Source organism: Labrus bergylta, chromosome 2, assembly GCF_963930695.1.
Source record: "Labrus bergylta chromosome 2, fLabBer1.1, whole genome shotgun sequence".
In the NCBI taxonomy this organism is placed as follows: Eukaryota; Metazoa; Chordata; class Actinopteri; order Labriformes; family Labridae; genus Labrus; species Labrus bergylta.
The window spans coordinates 4,450,416-4,476,688 of NC_089196.1; the positions used below are offsets into that span (position 1 = coordinate 4,450,416).

Consider the following 26,273-nt stretch of genomic DNA (forward strand, 5'->3'; position numbering starts at 1 on the left):
TTAGTTTTTTTTAAGCTGCGACATGCAGTGCAGAGAAACACACAGACACACGCACACGCACACACACACACACACACACACACACACACACACACACACACACACACAAATAGATAAATCTGTTATGTGTCTCTCTGGTTAATTAGGGCAAACTGAATTATTTACCCTCTCCGAGACCTGACACAGCATTACCAGCTCTTGTGCGTCATACTAGATCTTAATTCCTCATTTACACTATTTGAAATGATTTATCAACTTTACCAACAGTGCTAGCAAAAATTTAGAGTTTGATTGTTTTACATTCAGTCTGTGTTAGCGTGGAAGGCAGCTGCGTTTGTCTTCTGTGAGCTGCAACGTGTTTTGGCACCCCTTTCCCTCTCAGCATAAAAAGCATATGGAATTTTTATTGGAAGAAGTGCACAGAGTCAGGCAGATAGATCAGAGATGATTGCATTTTTTCCTGTGCCCCCACTCCCTCCCTCTTCCTCCCTCTTCCTCCCTCCTCCTCCTCTCTCTTGTTTTAGGCTGGATGGGGAGCTTTTCACGGGGAGAGCCACGGCTGCACGTGCCGCCTCATATTTAATTACTTAGAGTGTTGTAGCAGGATGGCATATATGGTACAGCAACAACACAGCAATTCCATTTCAACGCCGTTCCCCTGAGAGCGTGCTGTGCCTTAGTATGTGTGTAGCCTGTTTATTTTTTCTTCATGCTGCTCCACATGCACACACGCTGATGATGAGGGACAGTGTTTGTGTGTGTGTGTGTGTGTGTGTGTGTGTGTGTGTGTGTGTGTGTGTGTGTGTGTGTGTGTGTGTGTGTGTGTGTGTGTGGCCTATATCTTTCATGAATAGTCAGTATGTCAGTATGTTGGTCAGCAGGAGCAGTCTGTATCTGACTATAAAACAAACGATGATGTCATTCCAAACTCAGCTGGTGTGAGTCAAATGTTTTCCCATAACTTGGCTGATCTGGAGACAGGTGACATATGTGGTGCCAACTCTTGTCACCGACCCATTTAGAGACGTTACCCATCCTCTCCTGCCCCTCTCTGTGCAAACGGATTCAAACTGATACGGCTCTGTTGTTGTCCGCAGTGGTCGTGGTTTACAGGAGATTGTGGAGGAGATAAGTCCTCCACTTCAAACATTATTTCTGGCGCAAAAAGTGTCATTGATGCTACTCGAGTAGTCGCTCTGAATAACTAGCTTTACTTGCTAATCACTGTTTGTGTGTATGTGTGTGTGTGTGTGTGTAGCATACGTATACTGTATGATGTGCGGGTGATGTTGACGCTATGAAGGAATGAGTGGGTGTGACCACACCCCCCACCCTTGCTACATTGGTAGAAATTATCTTTTTACCAGTTCAGGCTTAATTTTTGAACCCTTTGCTATCTTGGAAGGAGACTTTTATCTGGACTTTTTCTGATGAAAATGGATGGTTGGGACAAATAGCTTAGATTGGAGTTTGTTGTTCATCTGCTCTGGTACAGAGCACTTGTCGTCTCTCCTGGGCCTGGCATGACTCTGACTGTCTGATCATACATATTAAAGGTGAAGAGAGTGGTGATTGGTCCAATTGTGTGCTGTGTAGGATTTGCTTTTTTTAAAACAATGAATCATGAAGGCCTTGTGGATGAGAAGCTCAGAGTTGAACACATGTTTGGTTTTCACCACGGCTAAAAGTGGGCGTGCTTTAGATGAATGATCCTTCTGATCTTTGTGGTTGTTGTCCATGAAGCGGGGGGGCTGAACAAGTGAAACCTGGATAAAACCTGAGAGAAAAGGGCAACTACTATGTAAGAGATGAAATAGTGTTTTATACACCAGGCGGTCTGTCCCATCGTTAGTGCCGGTCCTTCACTTCTCCTGATGATATGTCACGCCTGCACATATTTCCTGTCTTTATGGCTGGCACATGCTGTGTCACTGCCCCTATGGAGCCTCAGACAAGCTGTAGCTTCCAAGCTGTTCCTACCTCCAGTCCCTGTATGGGAACATAATGTTACCTTAGTGAGACTCTTTCTACAGTCTGCTGTGCTGCTGAGGCATGTAATGTCTCATATGACAAGGCCATATTCACTAAGAAAGCTCAGACGGACGGCTTATGTGAAGAATAATCTTGTGAGTCCTTGACTCTTGATGTCTCTGTGTTTGGACATAAGTAGTTGTGCTGTAATCTTAACCGCTTCACTGTGTTGTGTTTTTTACAGAGCAGCCAGAGCGTTCGGAGATTACCTGTCCAACACAAACACAGAGAACCGCAACGGAGCAGGTAGGTGGCACACAGACTTTGGGAAAATAAAATCAGATTCTAACAACACTGAGCATCAGCGAGGAACAGCAGGTTCAGGTGTTACCAATTTCATCCAAAAAAATAAAATCAGAAATAAATAACAGCATCATGTCCCAGCAAGGGAAAGTACAGTTTCTCTTGAGTTGTACAAAAACATTCACTTTGAACTTATTGTTGTTGTTTTTTTGCTTCTTATTATTCAGGCAAACAAGTGATGGTTAGTTAGATTTGCAGATTAATAAGTGCAGAAGTTTACCAATCAGCTTCACGTTTTGACATTATCTATTTCTGCAAGGACTTACAGTAGGGATTTACTCTGCAGTGCAACCTAGAGGTATAACTCAGAATTATGGCATTGACCGTACAGTATAAGAGAAGTGGACGTTGACGTTGTGACTTCACCCATTGGTGGGTAAACTACAACTTTTGAAGCCTCTGCTTATGCAATCTGGTCCTTATTGACCGACCAATTTGATTGCATTTTTGGAGCCAGACGTAAGAACATTTGGAGTAAGGAGAGGATATGTACACCAGTATCCTGTTGGGACAGTCTTATATCACAAGTCACCACATACAATGGACTATGAAGTATCTCTGTATGGGACTCTATATTTCGGTTTATTGAGGTAGAATTCAATGAAGCAGATGAGACCGTGAACTCAAGGGAAATGTTTCGATTTAGAATTGCGTGACTTGGTTTTTTTTTGTTGGAGTTTGCATCTGGTCTAGTTGCCCCATGCACAATGTTATAAAAACTCAAGTATGAGGCACTTCTGCATCTGCTTCAATTTTCAAACAAAGGGGCGAGGTCCTTATTAAATAAAGTCTTTACTTTAATCTTATACAGGACAGGCATTAGAAAGGAGAAATGCCACTGAAACAAATCTCAGAATTGGACTGTGAATGTGATTTTCTATGGCTTTCTGCTCAGTTAGGCAGTATCACTCTCTGTTGACAGTGACTCACAGCACAGATTGCATTAAATAGACACTCATTCCCATGAGTCTACACTGAGTTACACGCCTGCAGCACCTCAGCTGCTTAATCTGTATGGAGCTTCCTTTATGACCTGCAGGACTGACTCCTGGGTTTATTTGATACTTGTTTACAAAGGCTGCATAAATTACAGACACTACAATTATCTGCGGCTTTGTCAGCTTTCACATCACTTCTTGTCGTTTGTTCTGTTGTTTTTTCTCCTCTATCTCCAGATCATCTTTTGTCTGACACCTTTCCTGGACAGGACTGCGACTCTCCAGACGTCAGCCGCTTGCACAAAAACGATATTCCACAGAGCCGCGGTTTGCCAATAACTAAAACCAACCAGCCCTGCCAATCCAATCCCAGTGCTAATCCACCGCCTCCGCCTCAGGCCAGCACTGTCCAGGCTGAAGCTCCTGTTGGCCCCAACAAACGACGACTCTCTTCTGAGCGCAGCCTCTCCACAGAGGACAGAGGCACAGAGGGTAGTGTGCTGGTGAAGCCGGCCAGGGTGTACACAATCACCAGGGAAGGAGGAATGACCCTGGGGAACCGCGGTAGTGAGGAGAGCCTGGAGCTCGAGGTGCTGAAGGGCTCCCGGGAGCATCCTCTGCTCCAGGCCCCTACCTCTGCATCCCACAACCCCTCCTGCACCAGCCAGCCGTCGGCAACAGCCACACGCGGCGGCCATCACCGTAGCAGCCATCACCGCAGCAACCATCATCATAGCCACCAGCAGCAAGGAGGCGCGCCGTCATCGTCTCAGCCACTTCAGAGCTCTGGGAGCGCCAGCAACATCCGGGACTGGGGGATGAGGAGAGGGGGGTCCAGGGAGGAGTACACCCCGGACTGTGTGGACTGCATCCGGGCTCCGTGTCAAAGCCAGCGCTCCCTCGACCTGGATACTCCACCCCGGGAGGGTGGGAAGCCCCGCAAGAAACTGGAGAGGATGTACAGCGAGGACAGAGGGTCCACTGATGACAGAGGTAAAAAAATGGATGCTGCATGAAAATTGAAGAGATGGGGGATCTTTTTGATTATGTTCAAACCGTTTGTGATGTCTAGATTTATATGATATACATTGTAGGCTGAAGAAATACAACATCAGGAGACGGTGTATTTCATTCAATAGACGTGTCAAAGTCTTCACACTCTTGTGCATCCAGTCGCCTCCTCCACTAATTGTAGCCCCCCCCCACGTTCTTGGATTGCTGGCTTGCTGATGCCACACCTTTCTTGTGTTCTCTTTGTTTACAGAAGACAATCCTAATAGCTGGTTCCCCAAAGAGAATATGTTCAGCTTTCAGACAGCCACCACCACCATGCAGGCGTGAGTATGACATGGAAATCCGCCTTCACTCCCACTCTGTTCATCACACGGTCATACTGCACCGCCAGCGTTGGCAGCATGCGGCTCAGCCTTTTCTCGTTCCAGGACTTTCAGCTCAGCGTTTCGAACACAGAGTCTTAATGAGCTTTCACATGTTCTCCAGTCTCTGCTCAAACGACACTTTAAAGCCAGCACAGAATGTTTTAATTCAGTATTAAAGGTTTGTAGTTGTCCTCTTTTACACTGGCCTGTCAGGCTCCTCTCTGACATGTGATTTCAGACGCTGTCAGTATTTGACAGAATACAATTATTCCATTTGATGAAATATATTTAAAAAATAACGCATGAAAAGGATATTCAAAATACTTTTATTTTTATGTTTGAAAACCTCTAGCGCCTCCTGAACCAAAAATAACTAAACTCAAAGGCTCAAAACATGGAGACAGAAAAGGACGCCAAACAGATTTAAAATGTAACCCCAAGCTTTATTTAATGTATATACTCCCCCCAAAGTAGTTAAAGATGAATAAGAAACACAAGAAACAAGAGGAGCTGAAAAAAGAAAAAAAAGATGGGAAGAAGCCGAGCCAACCACGGAATAGGCACCCCCAGCTAAAGCTTCCAAAAAAGAAAATCCTAACCTAAACAAACCAAAAGAAAGAAAATAGGACTACCGCTGATCTCCAGCCCAAACTAAAATAACAAAACCCAGCAACCCAATGAAGGAGAGAGAGAGAGAGAGAGAGAGAGAGAGAGAGAGAGAGAGAGAGATTTGTAATTTTTTTTTTTAAATAATCATTTATTATTAAATGTTCTCCTTTAACCTTTGGATTTTCATCTATTCCTCATCCAGTTCCTTTGTACAGTACATGGAAAATGAAGTTTCTTTGGAGTTTCTCTTCACGACTACTTAATGATCCCCTCTCACCCAGATCTATTAATTACTAACCTCAGACAGTCGATGCTCACCCACCATGATCTCCGCCCTCCTCTCTCCTGTGTTCCCGAGGAGATTTAAAGACACAATGAAAAGATACAATACCAAACCATCATTTGAAAGTGGTGCAGAAAACGCTCAAACTGTGCATGAAGAATGATCAGAATGCAAGTTAAAAAAACATATGGTAATAAAAATGTTCTGTGGGAGACCTCCAGACCCCTCCCCTCTCCTGATGGTACCAACTATTGCTAAATATTTATCTACTTCATGCATTGACCAACAGGTTGTTGCTGAAGACAAAGACATATTTCAAATAGACCAAATTTATTTAAAAACAATGTACCGGGGAATACGTTTGGCTGAACCGGTCGGTTACTTGCAAGTCTTTAAGATCAGCATGAAGAAGTGCTGTGATTAAATTCTGATTGTGATCCTTCCATAAATATATTGTGATATTTTTTTTCCCATATCGTCCTCCACTAATTGTACTCTCTCTGATGCCGTTTGCTTCAGTGACCTTGAAAAATGTAAACTGGGTGAAACTAAATCTGCTTCCAGCAAAGTCGTTTTCCTCACGGTTACATTAAAAGATAGAAACTCTTGAGTCTGATGAATTGACGTGTTTATGAATTACAGTGTCTAACATTAAGGCTGCACCCAGCTTAACTTATTTAGCTTTTGACTCTAATGACTTAAAAACTAGGATTCGAATAAACACAAAAAAATGCTGATCGACTCATCGTGTTACAAACCTCATGTAGACTGAACGAGTGCTGTCGCTAACTCTTCGCTTTAATCATGAAGATTTTGCCAATTTCTCATTTCATGGTCACTTAAAGTAAATTCAAAAGTGACGTCACTACAACTTGTTGATGCCTTTAAATCTACCTCTGACAGAGATCCATAATTAAATATTTTATTCTAAATTTAAACTTCAACGTATAATGTTGAATGTCATCGAGCGAAGGATGACGGCCATGCCAAATCATCTCTCCTATGTTCCTGCATCTCCATCCATACGTCAGCATCTGTCCTCTATGTTTCTTTTTCCGTCTGCCTGTGTCTGTATTAGGGTCAGACTTATTGGCCTTTGATTACAGTTGCAGACTAGTAAGGGTCTTATCCCCTCGACTAAGCTGGATGTATTGCAGTTTGATTCATTGTACAGTAAGTTACTGTATGTGGTCACTCCTCGATCAGCTCAGTAAGTGTCTCATCACTTGTCCTCACTTCTTTCCTCCATTACCATCGGATGTGTCCGTCTGTCCTCGCTCACTGATAGTATTTTTTTTGGCTCACTGCATCATAAAGCAGCTTTCTGGTGTGTTTGTGGTGAGTATCTGGCTGGCCCTGTTGCTAACTTCTCTTTTATTTTGTTCCCTCTTCTTCTTCTTCTTCTCGTCTGTATGTGGCGGCCCTCCAAACCACGACTGTAGAATATCGTGAGTAACTCTTTCAACCGCCCCCACTCCCTCTCCCTTGTTGCTCTTCCTTTCTCACTGTATCAGTTAGCTAACATGTCTCAAACCTTTGATTTTTCCTTCCTCATGTGGCTTTGTGCTATGCAGTCTGCTGTGCCCTTTAACCCCCTGAACCTCAGTGTCTGCTGGACTGGGTGTTTGAAGTTTCAGGTTGAGTCGATATGAAAGTGAAGTGCAGTGCAGGTGTAGGACTGATGTGAAAATGAGTCACAACCCGATTTAAATAAATGAGTAACACAGAAAGGTCATTGAAGTAAAACTGTCTATCATCTTAATAATGACGAGAACTCAATGCATGGATCTCCCAGCGCTCACGTTGGGTAAATAACAAATGAGCCTTATGACCCACCACCAACTTCTTCATGAACAGTCTTTAACCAAATTTCTGATATTTTTCAACCAATCAGATTTATTTATTGAACAGTTGTGCAGTTTGAATCTCAGGCGGTAGACAACATGTAAGGGAATGGAACAAAACAAACATAAAAAGTGTAAAAAGGGGTTAATAGACATTTTGACACAATTTTCTTTTCCAGGCACACATTAGCGACCCTGAAAAAGCTGCTTTGTGACCCACTTTGGGGTCCCGACCCATCAGTTGAGAACCACTGGTCCAGACCCTCAAAAAGGCCTGGAGAAAATCTAGAGAAAATACTGTAATTGAATGAAACCTTTCATAAATAACAGAGTTCTTTTTTTAAATGACACAGCCTGAGACTTTTTCAAAGTATTTTAAAAACAATATCACAAAAGCCAGTGGTGATTCTAGTGTCAGATGGGGCCCAAGGCAAAAATTTACAGGGGGCCCCTCCAACCAGAGTTCATCACAAGCGGAAGTGCAAAATCCTGCAGTTCGTGGAGTGTCCACTAGAGGCTGGCTCCAGGAACACAGGAAGTCACATACACATGATTGGCAAAAAATCAGTTTATACAGCATAAATAAACATGTTTACAGCCTGGTACAAAAAAAAAAAAAACAGGTCTGATTAGTTATTGTCATCACTGACACACACTGTACGGGGGGGGGGTGATTATTATTGATTTTTTTTTAAAGATTTCTTTTTGGACTTTCTGTGCCTTTAATGGAGAGATAGGACAGTGGATAGAGAGAGAAAGAGTGGGGAATGACATCCGGGAAAGGGGCAACGGGTGGGATTTGATCCTGGTCTGCCCGCTTGGAGGACTAAAGCCTCCATACATGGGGCGCACGCACTAACCACTGCCCCACCAGCATCCCGGGGCTGAATTTCGAAAATTTTGCTGTGTTATTATTTGATGAACGATACTTGTTAGGCATAGTTAGTCGCGTATCTGACATGATTGACAGGTGGGCATTATGTAACGGTTCATCAAGAGGTTTAAACCCCGCCTCAGCTCCAGCTCTCAGCCTGTCGTTAGGTTGACTGAAAGTTAGACTGAGACAGGATTTCCAACATGGAGACTGCTGCTGATGATCCTCCAGAGCCCCCTGCAGGAACAGATGGGTGACGTCACTCAGGTTTCAAACATTAATATCTACAGTCTATGGTTCATCACCATTATGTAATAAATACTTTGCCAACAACAAAAGGGAAATGGGAAAAAAATATGGCCAAGGTTCAAATTAGAATTATTTTATGAATTTAAAGAAAAGTAAAAACCTTTTAATTTCAAAATATAAATATGTTTAACGGTCAAAGAACAAACATCATAGTGTAATAATAGCGGAAGTCGAAACGTTAAGCAGTGCAACAGAGTGAGGGCTTTCAGGTGGGGCGAGTTTAGGGAGGTTAATTTCCGACTGTCATTGCAAACTTTCAACATTTTTAGCCACTTCTGTTGTTAAAACTTTTTCACCCTCAGGGGGGCCCCCTGCTGGTCTGGGGTTGCCTGCCTTGCCTGTTGACAAGCAGCGCCTCTGACAAGAGCAATAGCATTTGTAATTTGAGAAGAACATGATCTGATTTTATAAAGTGGCTATGAGCAGTGTGTGTTTTCACTTTAATTTATTTATTTTTTGTTCTTGGAGAACTTTGCCAGATATCTGATGGATATCTGCTGGATCGCTTTAAGTCCAAAAACAAGGAAGAGGGCTCCAAGCTCTCCGACTTTCTGGAGAGGACAGATGGCAGAGAGAGCGACGGGCTGACTCACTTAGAACATGTTCAACTTTTTCTGGGAAGAAGGATGAGAAAGTAATGGAGTTTATGAGGGGCACAAAGTGATGTAACTTGAATGCAGTGCAGAGGCTCAGCTATATGGAGGCCTTTGTGTCCACTGCACTGCACAGACTCCAGTAATTGCAGCGCTCTCTTCGTCATCCCAGAGCTCATCAGCTGTCTGCCTGTCAGTCAATCTCTGACATACGTTGTCACAGATGATTCTCATTGAGTCTGACAACCTGTCTGAGCCATCACATGTCCCCTGAGGGAGGGACACACACACTGACACACTTGTGGAAATAATGGACACACACAACATAGAGTACCTCAAAATGAATATTTAAATGAATTTACAATGCAAGTAGTAGGAATGGATCGGCTAACTCAGCAGAAGTGATGATGTCATAAAGCCATGTTGAATAGTGGAAAGTGCATTTCCTGCTAACACCTTCTTAGTGTCTCTTCTTGTTGATCCCTTGTTGATTGTGATCCGTGTGCGCATGTGTGTGTGTGTGTGTGTGTGTGTGTGTGTGTGTGTGTGTGTGTGTGTGTGTGTGTGTGTGTGTGTATGTACGTCAACTATTTAGTAATACCCTCCTTGTCTTTGCCTCTGGTGGATGTAACGTCTCTGTGCTGCTAACTCTTACCGCTCAGCAAAGCTAACCCCCTTACTAACCCATATGGAAATAAAACCCCTTACCTTAAACCCTGCTGTCATTGACCCAATGTAACCAAAACTGGAACCTTAAAATCATGCCCGAACCCAACTAGTCCTGAAGGGGATTTAAATCGGTCATCTGTTGTCGCTATCATGGCCAAGTAAGAAAGAAGAACGTAGCCTTACACTCCCAAATCTTATGCAGTATCCAGACCAACAGCGATGCTAGATTTTACAGATAGACCTGCACGACAAACTTGGCCATGGGACCTTTTTTTTAAAACTGTCTTTGACAAGTCTTTTGTCATCTGATTTACCAAATATATGAACTCATCAAGATCAGATTAGCGTTGGTTTAATTGCAATAAATAGGTTGACAGGCTGCCAAATTATACAGCATCATGATGCGGATTTGTAAAAAGTTCAAATGTCGCAGCTTTGTCTGCAAGACATGCAAATGAACCAGTTTTACAGATCTCTTTATTTTATATAGTTAAGCAAGAGCATCAGGGAAATCTCAAGGCTTTCTTCATTCAAATTCATGCACATTAACTGCTGTAGTACAAAATAATTAACCTGCACAATTAAGCTCATAACACAAATGTGCATCAATCTGATCCCCATTTGTAGATTTGCAGACTTCTTTACTGCAGCACAGATCTCAGAAAACCGTTTCAGAACTATTGTGTAAGGGATTTCTGCAGTAACTCAGGTAAGTTCTGTACGGGTTTCTACCCCTTGGGTCAGTTTGGGTTCAGACGAAAACTTTCTGTGCTAGTTCAGGGGCCATTAAAAAAAAGTAAAAAATTATATTTCCCCATAAAAAACACTAAATGCTTTGACGTCCTGGCAGGGCTTTTCGAGGCATTGCTGAAAGAAAGAGACGGAAAAGAGAGCAGGAGGAAGCCACCGCGATGGAGAGGTACCGTTTCCTGGCTGTCCTGTGCTGTGTTGTGTGGTGCTGAACCCTCCCTGATTAATCTCCTGATGATGACAGGGCAACCTGTCCCACAACTAACACTATGCGTAAAGCCCCGTGCCCACCTAGTGAGAAAAGCGCTGGCTGTGCGCTCTTGAGTGTTTGCATGAAGCGTTTGTGCGCTGCACGTCCCTCCTGTCTCTATGACAACAGTCTGTTGACAATGTTCGCTGTATGACCGACACGGTTTTATATGGCTCATGTTTTATCTGAGATCGATTTTTTACCGGATCAGACACGGAGCAAAGAGCATGTTGGTACAAGACATGATCCGTAGGCGGCTAAACTACAGGGAATATTAAACATTTGTAAAAGAGCGCTGGAGACGTCAACAGAGCCTTTCTGAAAAGTTGAAAGATTTTCAACTTGAGAGCTCTGAGTGGCCGCACAAAAAAGGCTGAGCGCTCCATAAAAAAGACGCTGGGCTCTGCGCTTTTTCTCCAGTCGGCCGCCTTCTAGTGAGAACGCTCTCTCCTCATTGAAAAACAACTGAAAAAAATACCCTGGCGCTTAGAAAAAAACGTCAGGTGGACACGGGGCCTTACACTGTAGATGGTAAATTGACCCTGTGTGTGACAGTATATGTCATTCCACCTCGTGTAAATGTTTTCTACCTGCAGTTAATGTGAACCCTAAGCATCACTTAGATAACATTGAGACGTGATGTAGCCTGTACTGTACATGGACCCTCAGTACTTGACCTTTGGAAGGCCTCATTTATTGACCGGCTGGCAGATGTACTTCAAATGTTGAACAGCCTCAGTCAGGTCAGAGCAGCACGATAAGAAAAGTGAAGTGATCTCATGTAACCCTGAATGTATCCGTCAGACCAGATTGAACAACAGGTAGAAGCACTGAAGAGATCACTTAAATGGGACATCTGTCTGGTACATTATCCACCAAAAAATGATCAATTATATGGATCACTTGATGACACATTCAAAACGTAGGCACAGCGCTATGTGCCAACACTTTGGCACATCAAATAAGATGGAAGATCAGATCACAACAAACAAGGCCCACTTCAGACAAATCCCCAGAGTGACCGGCTGCCTGAAGTTTGTCCTCATTCTCGTGAGTCTTGCTGAAACTCTCCCCAACAGGCTGTCAAATCGTTCCCTACACAGCCGAAAGAGTCGTCATAGAGCGTCAGCTCCTTGAGGAGCCTTAACTCCCCTAAATCCTGTCTGCTGGGCTTTCTACTGAAAGCACAGATAAAGGACAGATACATTGTGCATCTGTTCACAATGTATCGTGCAAAAAGTAGCTGTTTCCGTCACCTATCAACTTGCACCAATGATGGACGTTATGTGTGTGTGCGCTCCGCCCCTTCTCTGTGCCGTACCCCGCAGTGAGCCCGCATCACTCCACAACCTGAAGGTCCTTTTAGGCTGCAAGTGCAAAAAACTGTCAATTTTGAGTCCGATGTTCATGAGCTCTTTTTAAGATTTTAGTAGTTAACAGTAGGTCTTCATTTGATTTGATCTGAGATGATGGTAAAAGAAAGTTTTGCATTTTTATGTCTCAAAGTTAAAGTTAAAATCAATGTTCCCAGGAACTTTATTTACTTAACCTCTTTTTAGACAATACAAGCGGAAAAACATAATGTTTGACAGGTGAAGTAAGTAACTCTTTTTTTCTCATCTGCAGAAATGTTTACCTGTTTTTATAATGTAGGTTAACTTTTTTCTCATTTGCCTCTCAGGGCTTCCGTAGTTACGCCATGATAAGTGACTAGTTATTATTCTTTAACACAAGTTATAAAACATTCCTCGTACTCCTGATGGCAGAACTAACTCAGGGCTATCACAAACCTTGTGAGGTACAATTTACATAGGTGTGTGTATGTGTGTAGGTGCTTTGATCTCTGGAAGCTGTGTGTGGTTAAATCAGAGTTTCTCACTGACATGTTGACGTGTAAACACGGCTTTATTAATACATGGTTGGATCACAGTCTATAATAGACAGATCGATGTTTGGGATTAGACCTCCCTTTCTCCAGGGCTCAGATATATCTTCTGTTGTTTGACATAGTGTGTGTGTGTGTGTGTGTGTGTGTGTGTGTGTGTGTGTGTGTGTGTGTGTGTGTGTGTGTGTTTGCCTGCATATGTCGGTGTCACATTCCTTTAGAATGCCTTTAATAGTAATAATCCAATTATGCATGTCTGAATGAGCAAGACATTTCTTTTGCCAAGAGTTTGTAAAGGTCACAGCAGGACTGAGAGGCTCGGTTCAGAGAGCAGCACACACACCAACATATTCGATAAGCCCGCATTAATATGTGGGCGTCAGAGACTCTAAAGCTTGTGTCACTAAGTATAAAAGTAGAACCCGTCTGACTGAAGGATCCTCCTTCGTCTGACTCATCCTTCTATTTCAGGCTCTGCCTTCACAGTTCTTGCAATTAATGTCAACATGTTTTTTTGTAGAATGCCTTCAAACTGCAATCTTGGGAAGAGAAATAGTTTGAAATGAAATACTTGAGCGTATAACTGTGACACTTTGACAAACCTCTGACTCGGTGTGAGGGTAACTCAGACTGATGTCGATGTCATTCGGTGTTTGACGTTGTCGGGAAGAAGGAAGAGTGGGAAGGTGGAACTTCTGCATTCTTTCTATGAATGCATTTTAAATGCAACAAATATCAAGTGGCATATTATGAAAAATCCACTTTGACTGTTTTTGAACATATATTTGTGTAACCTGAGTGTCTACCAACCCACAAAATGTGAAATAAACCCATCCAGTCCTTTGTTTGTGGTCTGCATAAGTCTTACAACACAGAGAAAAGTGCTCAGTTTAAAATGTGCTCTCCTTGTGATGTCACAGTGGGATTCTGTTAAAAAAAAATCCCCTCCCTACCTCTACCATTTTTATTCTCACTATAGCGAAGGAGTGATGTCTACGGGGAAAACTCAGAGCAGGCTCATTGCATTTAAAGAGACACATACATCCCCGTCGTACAGGAGCCTCTCTGTATGGAGTTTGAATGTTCTCTCTGTGCATGTGTCTCTGTCTCCCACAGTCCAAAGACATGCATGTTGTTGGTGTGGCTGATTGTCTGTCTCTGTATGTCTGCCCTGTGATTGACTGGCGACCAGTCCCGATTGTACCTCGCCTCTCACCCAATGACAGCTCCAGCCCCCCATGACCCCGAAAGGGAAGAGCAGTAAAGATAATGGGTGCATGGATAGAAATATCTAATTCATTGATCCTGCTCTATAAAGAGTTTACATGTTTGAATGGAAGCGGTAACTTACATTTAAGAATATCTAAATGAATTTAATTGTCCCTGAAACAAACAAAAAGTCCTGAGGTTGTGGACCAATCACAGAAGTCTTCAACTGTTTAGGTTCACCACAGATTTGTGTGAGACAGAACTCAAGAATCTATTTTTAACTGTGTCAATTTTATCTTTGTAACAATGAAAAATAACCCTCACATCGCCCGTTATCTTCTTTGCTTTATGGACAAAATATCTCAAAAAAAAAAAAAAAAAAAATACAGTCAGGAAATGTGACCCTACAGTTCTGCAGACTGTCAACGTCTGATGTGTTAATAAAGCACTGTCATCAGGTTGGCTTTAAGATATCAGCACAGGACGAGCAGCAAAACTCAGCATACACATCCATCTGTTGTTGCTTATTTTGTCTATCTATTTGCAGAAATGTGCAGACAGACATGAAGCGTACCTGCTACATGGACATTAGACATTTCCTTTGAGATGGCTGAAAGAGTCCTTTGGGATTCTGCATATGAAGCTGCCTCCTTATAAAGGCAAGGAAGATACTGACAGCAGCAGAGCTAAATATGATAATTAAGAAAAAAAAATTGATAAATAATCTTGATGACACAATCAGTGCAAAACACCCGTGATTCATTTATAGCTTCTCAGAGGAGTTTTTAGCTTGTTATGAAAAAGACTGAAATAAATATTTTTAATCCCTCATTGCCTTACTAAAGCAAACCAGACCATCATGTTTAAGATGAACTGTCTATGTAGTTATCTTGAATGCATGAAACACCTCCCACAGGCGAGGTGTCAGACAGGGCGAGTATGAGCTTGCTGCAGAAACTGCCTTTTTCTTACATTTTCAGCAGCAAAGAGTCCCAGGAAGTGATGTTGATACTGTTCAAAGAAAGCAGGACCAGTACACAACCAGACCAGCAAAGAGATAAGACATGCAGCCTTGCCCAGGGCGCCACAATGGAACTTAAAGATCCTCAACGGAGTTTTAATGAAACATCTATTTTAACTAAATTAGAGCTTCACATGTATCCACATCCTGTTCACCTACTTCTCATGATGTCACAACTCTCAACCGGATACATGTCAACCTGTCGAGTCCATATCAGTTTTTATCAATAATAAATCGACTTAAAGCCTCAGCTAAGATCCCTCCTGATGTAAATTTGGGATTATTTTCTTGTAGACCCTGAGGGTACTTTAGGGTTGATTAATGAGCAAGCTGAAGGTCATGTGTAAAATACATTGAATCTCACCTGTTGAGATGGAAAACTTCTGCTAGGATGCTAACATTAGCAAACAGTTCAATAACGCCAGTACATTTGAAACTCTCTGGATTAAGGCAGGACTTTTTTTTGCTGCAAGAAGCTCTTGACCTCATACAGAGCTTCAGCTAAAGAATCACATATTCGGGCTTAAGTGACAAAATGTAGGGAAGTGCGAGGCCTACCTGCAGCACATTGTCAAACTCATAAACTGCTTGATGAATAATAAAAAGGCGTTATTTTAGACCGCACTTTGCTCATGTTGCTGCCACTTAGGGCTGTTTCCTTATGCTGTTACCTTTCCTTTTCCTTTTTTTTTTGCTGACTATAAATCCCACTCCTTCTGTCCAGTGGTACACTTAATGATTCATACAACGGCTTTGTTGGTGATCAGGGGTCATGACCCTGTAAGTTATGCCGAGCAGAAAACCCAACTGAGCAGAGACGGAAAGGGAATATGAAGAGGAAGGAGAGTCAACTAAAGATTGTAGAGCAGCCACAGATTTTTAATACATAAAATAGAAGATGTATTAAATAATATGTCTTCATTTGAATGGGTCATGAGATTATGAAAAAGGTTTGGGAAGAGTTTTATACGTCAGTAACTTCAAACACTCAGCCTTTGTAAAGTAAAAAAATTAAATAAAATTAACATCTGATTATCAAGATTTGTTGTTTAGTTCAAAAATTCAAAGCATCAGGAACACCAGAAAGTTGCTCAGCAATGGACACCCTGGGTTATTTTGATCACACTGTCGTTGGGAACGTTGAACATTATGCATTATGTAACACTCATCAGAGCAACGGGTACCAGAGCTAGCAAGATAGATAAGTGTACAAAATAAATGGTTTATGACAAAAAGGTTAACAACTTTTCTATGCTACACCCAGGGGTGAAAGTAGGTGGGTAAGGGTCGGTACTGCATACCAATTGGAGAGTCAGTGGCGGTATGAAGTACTGGAAGGAGGGGGGAGCAGCTGCCTGCCAAAACCAACATTCAAAACCAGCTTGGTCGCACTTTCAGTTAGAAAACACATCTGCTAATATCTGAAAAACACTCCGTGTCTCTCCATTTTAACTGCTTTCAAATTGCTTCTAGGCTCTCTCTGCTGCTTTTAAGTCGTGCTGGATGCAACCCAGCTGCCTTTTATCGCTGCTAGTTAACGTGAGCTTGAGCTTCCGGCATGGCGCAGCTGACTGGAATCCAGTGCTGGTGTGTTTTTTGGCAGGCAGACGTTTGTTTCTGAATCTCCCAAGTGAAATGTGAAGCAGAACACAGAAGTTGTGATGTTTCACGATATTCTGTTTTATTCTAACAACACGGACATCAGCTCAAACGGTGTGTGAGGAGACGGTCAGGGATGGCTCTGTAACTGTCTTTCTTTTACTTAATAAACACAGCATGTGAAAGGGTGCGTTTTATATTTGTCGGGGTTTGATTTTTACACAAGTACATTTAGACCATGAGTCCGTGGAGAGGTGAAGTACGAAGGTTGTGTTAGTAGAACCGGCATGCATTTAAAATTCCTTTCACCCCTGGCTACACCTAATATGAGTGAGCACACTTATCATGTTTACTTCAAAGGCAAGCCAAGTTTTCACCTGGCTTTACTTGTGCAAGGGTGGCAGTGGGATGATGTTTTTGTTTATTTGCATTGGCATGCAAAACCCACTGAAAGTGCCCAATCCAGATACCAAGGAAAACCAAATACTGGTGCTGCTCAAGTCGTATACCAGTGCCCAGTTTGACTATTTGTTAGATTGGGTCAGTGTCAGATTTTCCTCAGAGGACATCACTTAAAGGCTTTCTTTCTCAGGTACAGAGTGCCTGCCCATGTCTCTCCAAAGGAAGTTTCATTATTGCTGCAAAATGTCCAAAAGTATTTGTTGAATCTAGCAAGTCGCTTGAGTTGAAAAAAATTGTGATGTCATCAAGGTTTTCAAAAAGTAGTGCACTACCCAATGAGAGATGTACCTGTTTCTATGTTCACTTCTTCAGTATGGTCTATAGGAGTAAGTTTGTTTCTCCAGTATTCCCCCTTTTTGCATTTGTGTGTTGAAGTTTGATGGATTCTTTTGTTCTCTGGCTCTCTTCCTCTGATCTGTTACTAATTCTTGATGTCTCTGTCTTCTCCCTCTCTCTTTTCTAAAAAAAATGGTAGAAACTTCCGCAAACACCTTAGGATGGTGGGCAGCCGCAGGGTGAAGGTCCAGAGTAAGTTGAACCATTTGTTTGCATTGCATGTGTGTTTTTATGCATTTGTGGTCGACTTGTTTTGTTTAGGTTTCTTCAGAAATAACACGTGCTCGCTCCATGCATGGAACTTCACGGGGCATAGTTAGAAGATTTTTTTTGTCTGAGATGTGTCATTGTGTGCGCCTTTGAGTGACTCTCCTCCTCTCTCACTTCATCAGCCTTCGCCGAGCGCCGAGCCAAGAGTTTCAGCCGCTCCTGGAGTGACCCCACCCCCGTCAAGCCTGATTCCCTTCACGACTCCAGAGACAGTGAGTGGACACCCTCCTTCTCCATTGTTGACGAGAAATGTATGGTCAATAACGGCCACGATTAACTCTTTGTGAATTCACCCTGGAGGCCGACAAACTTAGTGATGAACTCTGAGCCGCACATTAAACACATACACTCTCTCTGGTCTTATTCTGTGAGTCTCTTCTCAGCTGTTTCCTTCCATCCACACACCTGTTCCTCGTCTCTCGACCTGTTGTTCATCTATCTGTAGCTCTGTGACGTAGGCTCATGTCATCGTTTAGTGTAGTCTGATTTTATCAGCGTTCCTCCCCCCTGAACTGGAAGATAAAGTAACAGGTGCACCGCTTTTAAATGGAGCACCCTCCTCTCGAATCTCATTCGGAGGCTATCCTTTCATCTCTCCCTTTGTTCCTGTGTTTGTGTGTGTGTGTGTGTGTGTGTGTGTGTGTGTGTGTGAGCCAGGTGGTGATCTTCAGACCTCCTCAGGGACACTAGACGAAGGGCTGAGCGAGGACACGGACTGGGGGGATGAGAGGGAGATGGAAAGAGCCGCCTGTGAAGGAGAGGACTTCATCCCACCTAAAATCATGGTGCGTAACCTGCAATAGGCTCTCTTTTTTACTCTCTTAAAACAAAACACAAAATAAACATTCTTATCATTTCACCATGTGAGGCAGCCCAACAGTGTTAAGGTTCTCTGTGCATGTCTCCTATCTCCACAGCTGATATCCTCCAAAGTCCCAAAGGCTGAATACGTTCCCAACATCATCCGTAGGGACGACCCCTCCATCATCCCCATTCTTTATGTGAGTAGCATCTATCCACAGGTTCACACCACCTACATAATAAGTCACGGCCTCATTGTGTCAGACAGGCAACGTGTGTGCTTTATTTTGTTTGAAAATGTTTTAATAGTTGTAGAGAAACAACGTCAGATATTAGATGCTGAAGCTGAAACAGCTGTTCTTACATCCTGGCTATACCGGGGTCAAACATACACACATGCACAAGACTTTAGGCATCAATTAGAGCCCATCAAATGACCTATGACCTATGACCTATGACTGAGCCTGAATGTGAGCTCGCCTTTAAAGTCAAAATATTCTCATGTAAATTAGACTTTGGTACAGTAACTGATGGGACCGGTGTTATGAGGTGATTGTGCATACAAGTGTTACATAACTACTCTCTATAAGCACATTGTTTTTTTTACATTGTTTTGTTTTGGTGTCGTCAAAGAGAAAGAAGGCTCGCACCCTGCAAGGCTCCAGTGTCCCAGTAATGTGTTTCACCAGGGTGACGTTAACCTGCTCTTCATCAGACCTCGTTGATGTTAATGAAACCCATTTGCTCAGTTTTTGAGCGTCAGCACTTACTCAAACAAACAAACAACAACAAACATCCTCTGTTTTTCTGCTGCTTATTTTCAGTTTTTGTTATATATATATCAGCACATATTTGGAAAACATGCACACCAATTACCAATATATCAGCAACAGGCTCAAATGGTTCTTAAATAATATCAGTCAAATGATAAATCAGTCTGGTTGCATGATCTATATTGTTAAATATGATATGATATTATAAACATTTCCATATTTACTTCATGATAAAAATAAAAATAAACTCTTGTCAAGCATCAACAATTCAAACAATTCAAAAAATCCAACATTTCCACCAAGACGTTGTGATTTCTTTCTGATACATTGGTGATGCTTGATATGAGTAGTGTGGAGGTTTTTTTTTATTTTCATCGTGATAGTGATAGCTTCCAAACAGTACAGTTCATGCACGAGCACAAGCACAGGTGCACACAGCCTCCATTATCAAGGAATCCTGGAGTGTTCTGGCTGTTTCTGACTAAAGACCAAATTAAGACATACAGTCAGTAACGTAGCCGTCATGTTCTCTGAGTTGTTCTCCGATGTGCAGACTTCGAGTCGGCCTGTCTTGTAAAATAAGAACGGTTCAATGTCCGATGCACCGACTTCATGAGATGATGTGCGAACACCTCCTAAAAATATTCACTTTAAACATGAACATCCAACAACTGGGCTTATTTATCATATAGCATATTTCATCAACAATGAGGCATTTCAAAGGTGTCCAGTGGGCCGCCAGTTGATGATCACTGGCTTCAAACTAAACTGGAAGTTGTGAATCAGCGTCCTGGTGGATGGAGAGGCAGAGATGATGACTGACTGAAGCTGTGAAATATCAGCGGTCGCAGAAGAGTGTTTGACACATTTAGAGTCCAGCAGTGACCGTACATGAAATAACGTTCAGCATGGAAAATCAGTTTAATGATTGAATTCTTTCTTCTTCTGTCTTCCCATGTGAAGGACCACGAACACGCCACGTTTGATGACATACTCGGTGAGTGTGACGTGCGAGTCCAACTTTAGGTGTCAAGTGAAAATTACTCCTGTGGTGTTAATGTGGAAAAGATGAAGGTGGAATAAGTTTGGGCTTGCTGGAGAGCAGAATGACTCATTGTTTGTGTGTGTGTGTGTGTGTGTGTGTGTGTGTGTGCATGTGTGTGTGTGCGCATGTGTGTGTGTGTGTGTGTGCATGTGCGCGTGTGTGTGTGTGTGTGTGTGTGTGTGTGTGTGTGTTTGTCTCTGAAGGGACAGCCAATTTATGTGTCTCAACATTACAGCTAAGTGGTGAAGTGACACCTCTCTCTCTCTCTCTCTCTCTCTGACTGTCTCTCGCCCAGAGGAGATCGAGAAGAAGCTGACTGCGTACAGGAAGGGCTGTAAAATCTGGAACATGCTAATTTTTTGCCAGGTGAGTGACAGGAGTCACAAAAGAACATTGTGACATTGTTGGGTCACCTTTTCCTTTAAATGAGTCAGGCTCGCACATTTCACTGTATAGTCATCGCTTGAGGGGCAAACAGAGCTGCTAAATAAAAAAATAAATGATGGAGATATTAAAATATGTGAATGATGTAGAAAATGTGAACATATCTGACCTTTAAAGGTCGTTAAAGTGTGACTCAGAGGTTGTATAAAGATATGAATGAGGTTTTGTGAGTTTATGGGTTGAATCTCAAATGTTTTATCTACTGCAAAAATTTTAATACAAGCAGCGCCGGTTCGGTTCTGTTGTTCCCCATGTTCAGAGGCTATAGTCCTCGTCTCTCTCTCCCTCCAACATCTCCTCTCTCCTCAGCTGTCCTATCCAATTAAAGTAACTTGGACATATAAAGATTCATATCATATTTTGAAATACATAGTCGAGTGATTTCAATTTCAAGGAACTAAAAAAACTCGATCCACACAAATGTGCACCTCACCTCACCTGCTGCTGTCACATGCAGACTTCATTTGTGACACAGCTCAAATCAAATATCATGTGAGAGCTTGTATTGTTATGTGTAATTAAGATCTTATTTCCACCCCGCTTGTTTGCAAACCATCATCAGTGCTCCAGAGCATTTCAATCAGGAGAGACTCAGTTAAGAGTTCATGATTATTTAGCAATTAAGGAAAAGGTAAATGTGCAATGTCTTGGTGATTAGACTCCGTCATTATGACTTCATGCACTCAGAGGGGTAATGAGGTCCACAGCTGCCCCCCCCCCCCCCAATGGAGTCTAGACCCTGGTGGTGGTGGTGATAGAAGAATGCAGGATGTGATGAGGAGTGGGATTCTTAAGCTGAACCAGGGTCTGGCGGAGGAGGGTCGCAGTGATCACACTGAAATGACAAACTGACTGCAGAAGAGAGCAAACAGGTTTTAAAATGTGACAGCAGCAGGATGATTGGTCGAGAGAGGTTGTGGCAGAATCTGGTCGGATGATTACTTAAACAGTAAACACCAATAATCAGCTGATCACCAGAGCAGAGAGAACGGAGGAAAAGGAAGAGAGGGAGTGGTTAACTGAAATGAAGAAAAATGAAAATGAATGAACGTGTGAGTGAACAGTCCTCCCTGCTTAAACTCAACGCTGAGCTCCATGTGAATTCTGGGTAATATGACAGGATGAGATCAACTTGATTCTGCGGTAACACAATCTCCTCTCCACAGGGAGGTCCGGGACATCTGTACCTGCTGAAGAATAAAGTGGCCACCTTTGCCAAGGTTGAGAAAGAGGACGACATGATACAGTAAGAGTGAATGCATTTTATCATGTGGAATGATGCAGAGAAGATCATTTAACAAAACCACAGAGTTAAGTGTTTAACAGAATGCTTTCTCATTCTGCATTAAAGAAGGGACTTTTAATCAATATTGTTTAGAGTTCACAGACGCTTATCATGCTTATACGACCACATTCAAGGACGGACACATAAAGGACCTTTAACAGCTAGCTGACCATTGTCTTTTGAGCATCACGATGGAAGGACATACAATTGGAGAAGGGCTTTGTTGTTCAAAATAAAGGAACACCTCTGAGTGCAGAATAAGTCTGAAGCTGTTTTTCGCATATGCACTCCTGAAAATATCCAGATAATTTCATGAGGACTGCTCCGGAGATTCTCCCGACCTGACTGTTCACATATCAGTCAATCAATCATTATTTGTATAGCACCAAGTGTTACCTCAAGACGCTTTACTAAGAGCATATGGGATAATATGCAGGAAGGATTTCTCCTTTTTGCCCCTGAGGTGGAGGTGGCAGCAGGCCGTGCATGAACATGTGCACCTCACAGGAGACTATCACTGTACATACTGTACCTATGTCGGAAAAAACGACACACCCCCCCTGTGGAAAAAAAATGAAAAAGACGACATATGCTCTCCCCTCCTATTGGCTCGAGGTAAATTACCTGAAAATATATCCTGCGGCGCTCTCCCATCAGCTTACTCTGACTTGCTGTGGAAAAAAAATAGTAGGGGTCTGGCAGGAGAAACTCCGGGTGAATTCCGAGTGACAAATTCTGCTGTTTGCGTTCACACAGCTTCGTAGGAGTTTAATGCAAGTGTGAAAGCCCTATGAATGAAATATCATGAAAAAACACCATCAAAATATTTCTGGCATGACCCCTGCAAGGCATACTTACAGAAAAAAAATCCAGTTTCATCTCAAGAGAAGTTTAACCGGAAACATTGCATGTGTTTTTTTTTTTGTACCTGAATTTAACTTTAATGTCAGCTATTAGAAACACAAGCATTTAAAAAGAGAGTAATGGATGTGTAGTTCAGGGATACAGCTTTTCCTTTTACCCTTTCACACCCAAATGTGTGAATAACATTTGAATGATTGCTTTGATGAAAAGCGTGTGATGAAAATCTCCCACCACAAAGTGACTCAGAGTTCTTTAAGAATCAGAACTATTTCCTGTTTACTCACACTCGCAGTCACATAACCATCGTTTAGCTCTGACCTCAACCCGACTCACTTCTCTCGCTCCTTGTTTTTCCCCTCTTACCACACTTATTGTTGCCGTGTCTTAACCTCTCGCCTCTCTCCTGTGTGTGAAGGTTCTGGAGACGTCTCAGTAAGCTGATGAGTAAACTGAACCCGGAGCCTAACCTCATCCACATCATGGGCTGCTATGTGCTGGGGAGCGCTAATGGAGAAAAGGTAGTTTATCTTTTGAATTCTGAGTCACTGCAAAGGCTTAAAAAACAAATTGTACTCCCACACACGAGTTATTAGAGCAAAAGTTTACCGAAAATGTTGACGTGTTTAAGCAGCTTGCTTACTCATAATCACAAATATGCACACAGATGCTCAAAGCCATATGCCATCGCAGCACCATACAGATAAATCATTAAGACAATCTGTTGGCTTCGTCCTGGACTGTTGTAGAGTCTTGCAGTGCGTTAGGAGTTGATGCAAGGGCACTTTCTGCATATGCATTGTATAATAATGAAATAACTAGCAGCTCTGTGTGTGCTATGAAAGGTAAAATAATACACACTCTGGCATCTTCTCCAGCAACCCTGCAACGACCCTTCCACCCCCGCAGAGACAGATGCACTCTTGCTGTATGCAGACACACACACAGCGTATGCACATGAACCTGCCCACTCACTCAAATCTTCATGCTCTCACGTGCAGCCTCTTCCAGAACCACAGTACAACTCATAGGCTGCAGCTGCACTTTGGTTGGTAGAAACTAGCTGCTTCTGCCAGCTCCACAAAGATTGATGTGAATTATTACCCTGAATATAGTCAGCCTACGTGCAGGGTTAGTAAATGTATATTTTATACTTGTGTACCTCTTGACCTCAATGGTTAAACATGAAGCGCTGAATGCAGTATGAGGCTTTGAGTGAAGTAAAGACACTGACACAGGGCGCACTCACGCTAGGCGATCTGTGCCGTGTTTAAGCACGCTTCACCCCTTAAGTCCAGTTTGTTTGACTAGTGTGAGTGCTCTGATCCGTGCTCAAAGTACTGTACACTTTCCTTGTCCCTGGCACGCTTTGAAGAGGTGTGCTTCTGCACGGTACGGTTCATGCATGAGCACAAGCACGGGAACACAACGTGGACAGCCTTCATTATGGAGAAGTCCCAGAGTGTTATTATGTCTGTATGTGACTAACATGACTCAAAATAAGCCACAAAGTCAGTAAAGTAGCTGTCATGTTCTCTGTGTGGTTCTCCGATGTGAAGACGAGGACTCGACGGCATCTCTTTTTTATTTTCAATCGTCTGTCTTGTAAACTCAGCACACTTCATTATCACATAAAGCCATGCATGTGTTGTATCACAACGTTTTGTACAAGAGGTAACTGTGCTCAGGCCCAGTTAGTCCTGGAGCAATGAGAGTGCAGTCCAGCAGGTGAATGGGGATGATGCTATAGCATGTCTATAGCATATAACAAAGAGTAAGGTCTTTTACCTATCATATCATGTAGTTTAATACATATTCAGTGATGTTTGAACATCATTAATCATTGGTCAGGTTTCTATCCAAATTTCAACAACACCTTCAGAAATTCTTCTTGACTCCACTGCATTGTGTAGAAAATCTAACCAGATGGTGTATATATGGGTGAACATGACTTCCCCTCCCCCGGCTGTTACGGGCTCTTAGAGAGGTAACCACGTTGTCTTATTTTGAAAGCCTTTGAGCTGGAAGTCAGAACATGTTTCTTCAACACAGCTTTGTGTGCACACAGATGCTGTGCTGTTTGCTTGTTCTGTTTTTTCCTCATGGTGAAATATTAATGCCGTCAGAAATTCTGAATCAGTCTGAATAAATCTGACTGAATCAAAAAAATTAAAAGCTAGACGGCTGATGGGAAAATATTTAGCCTTTAAGGGTCTGTAAAATATGACTTAAAGCTTAAAGAGGTCAGTGAGGTTTGTGGGTTAAGGGGTTTCATGTTTTATTGAGGGAATCTAATGCATGAACTATTCTTTTAAAGGGTCGCCATTTATCTCTTGCATGCATCTTTATTTATCGCATTTAAAACCCAATGTAGAATACATTTGAAAAAGATAAATTAATTATCCCAAAGTCTGGTTGTTCCACATGTACAACACCTCATTTTAAGCCTGTACCTTCTGAGTATAAGGAAGTACTAGCAGTGCACCGTGATAGTCACTGTGACATTCGGCATCTTCTCTTCAGTGATTCAGTTCAAGTCGCACGAGGAGGAGGGTTGAACCTAGAAGGGCTTATCCGCTGCATTTAACAAATATCCCCCCGCTGCTGCCTGTGTGTGCGCTCCTGCAAGCTCAGCTGGAGAGTCACTATTAATAGACTGACTGACGGAGCTACCTTCAGATGATGCTCCACTCCACCCAGCATCACTCCCTATAGCTCTGCTAGCTGCCTCACACTGCTGAAGTCAAACGCAGGAGGAGAGCTTGTTTTCCTTAAAAGAGAAAAGGAATCTGTTCGATAGCTCTGTGTAGAGTGAATCAATCACACGTGTTGTGTGACAGGTTGAGGGCTGATTGGCGTTACAGCAACTCTTGGCCTCAGTGTGACCAAAACTGATGAGTTATAAAAAAAAAGGTAGAATGTGCAGCATTTTACTTATGAATACAGCAGAAATCAAGTCTATCCTGTGTAAATGTGTCTCTGAGTCATGACTGTCTACAATGAGTGAGAAGCTCGAGTCCCGCCTGCTGTGTTGTTGTCAGAGCCGAGTTTACATCTTGTTTACATGGACGGGACATCGTTGCGTATAAAGTTGTTTTAGTCAAGGACTAGAGAGAAGAAGAATAACATACTCACTGCTTGTTTGGATTTCACATAAGTGTTTTTAGATCTTGGTCATTCAGTGCCAATATATATTCAATATGAAGCTACGAGTTAACCAAAGAGTGCTAACATTAGCATGCTAACACAACAATGTAGGACACAGGTGATTGCAGCTCGAGCAAAGGACAATTTTTTTCAACCACTTGCGCTTAATGGTGCTTAATTATGGTGCGTTCTTATTCATAACTCCTTTGTGTAAACTCGAATGGAGAGGGGTTGAAGGTGGAGGAAAGCGGAGGCTTCAGAACAGCAGAGGTGTCTCCAAACAGCAGTCTGTTTTTGGTTTCA

At 42.5% G+C, this 26,273-nt stretch overlaps 1 protein-coding gene across 1 annotated transcript in view; it reads left to right on the forward strand.

Annotated features, from left to right (window-relative positions):
• Positions 1 to 26,273, forward strand: part of LOC109995136 (NMDA receptor synaptonuclear signaling and neuronal migration factor-like) — a 51,268-nt gene that overhangs the window by 11,943 nt on the left and 13,052 nt on the right. The window contains exons 2-14 of the mRNA XM_029280100.2: positions 2,216 to 2,277; positions 3,510 to 4,265; positions 4,537 to 4,609; positions 6,986 to 6,991; positions 10,683 to 10,751; positions 17,484 to 17,536; positions 17,737 to 17,826; positions 18,272 to 18,399; positions 18,532 to 18,615; positions 20,152 to 20,185; positions 20,529 to 20,599; positions 21,844 to 21,923; positions 23,242 to 23,344. Coding sequence (XP_029135933.2) covers positions 2,216 to 2,277; positions 3,510 to 4,265; positions 4,537 to 4,609; positions 6,986 to 6,991; positions 10,683 to 10,751; positions 17,484 to 17,536; positions 17,737 to 17,826; positions 18,272 to 18,399; positions 18,532 to 18,615; positions 20,152 to 20,185; positions 20,529 to 20,599; positions 21,844 to 21,923; positions 23,242 to 23,344 — 1,609 coding nt within the window. The remainder of the gene's footprint in view (positions 1 to 2,215; positions 2,278 to 3,509; positions 4,266 to 4,536; positions 4,610 to 6,985; positions 6,992 to 10,682; positions 10,752 to 17,483; positions 17,537 to 17,736; positions 17,827 to 18,271; positions 18,400 to 18,531; positions 18,616 to 20,151; positions 20,186 to 20,528; positions 20,600 to 21,843; positions 21,924 to 23,241; positions 23,345 to 26,273) is intronic.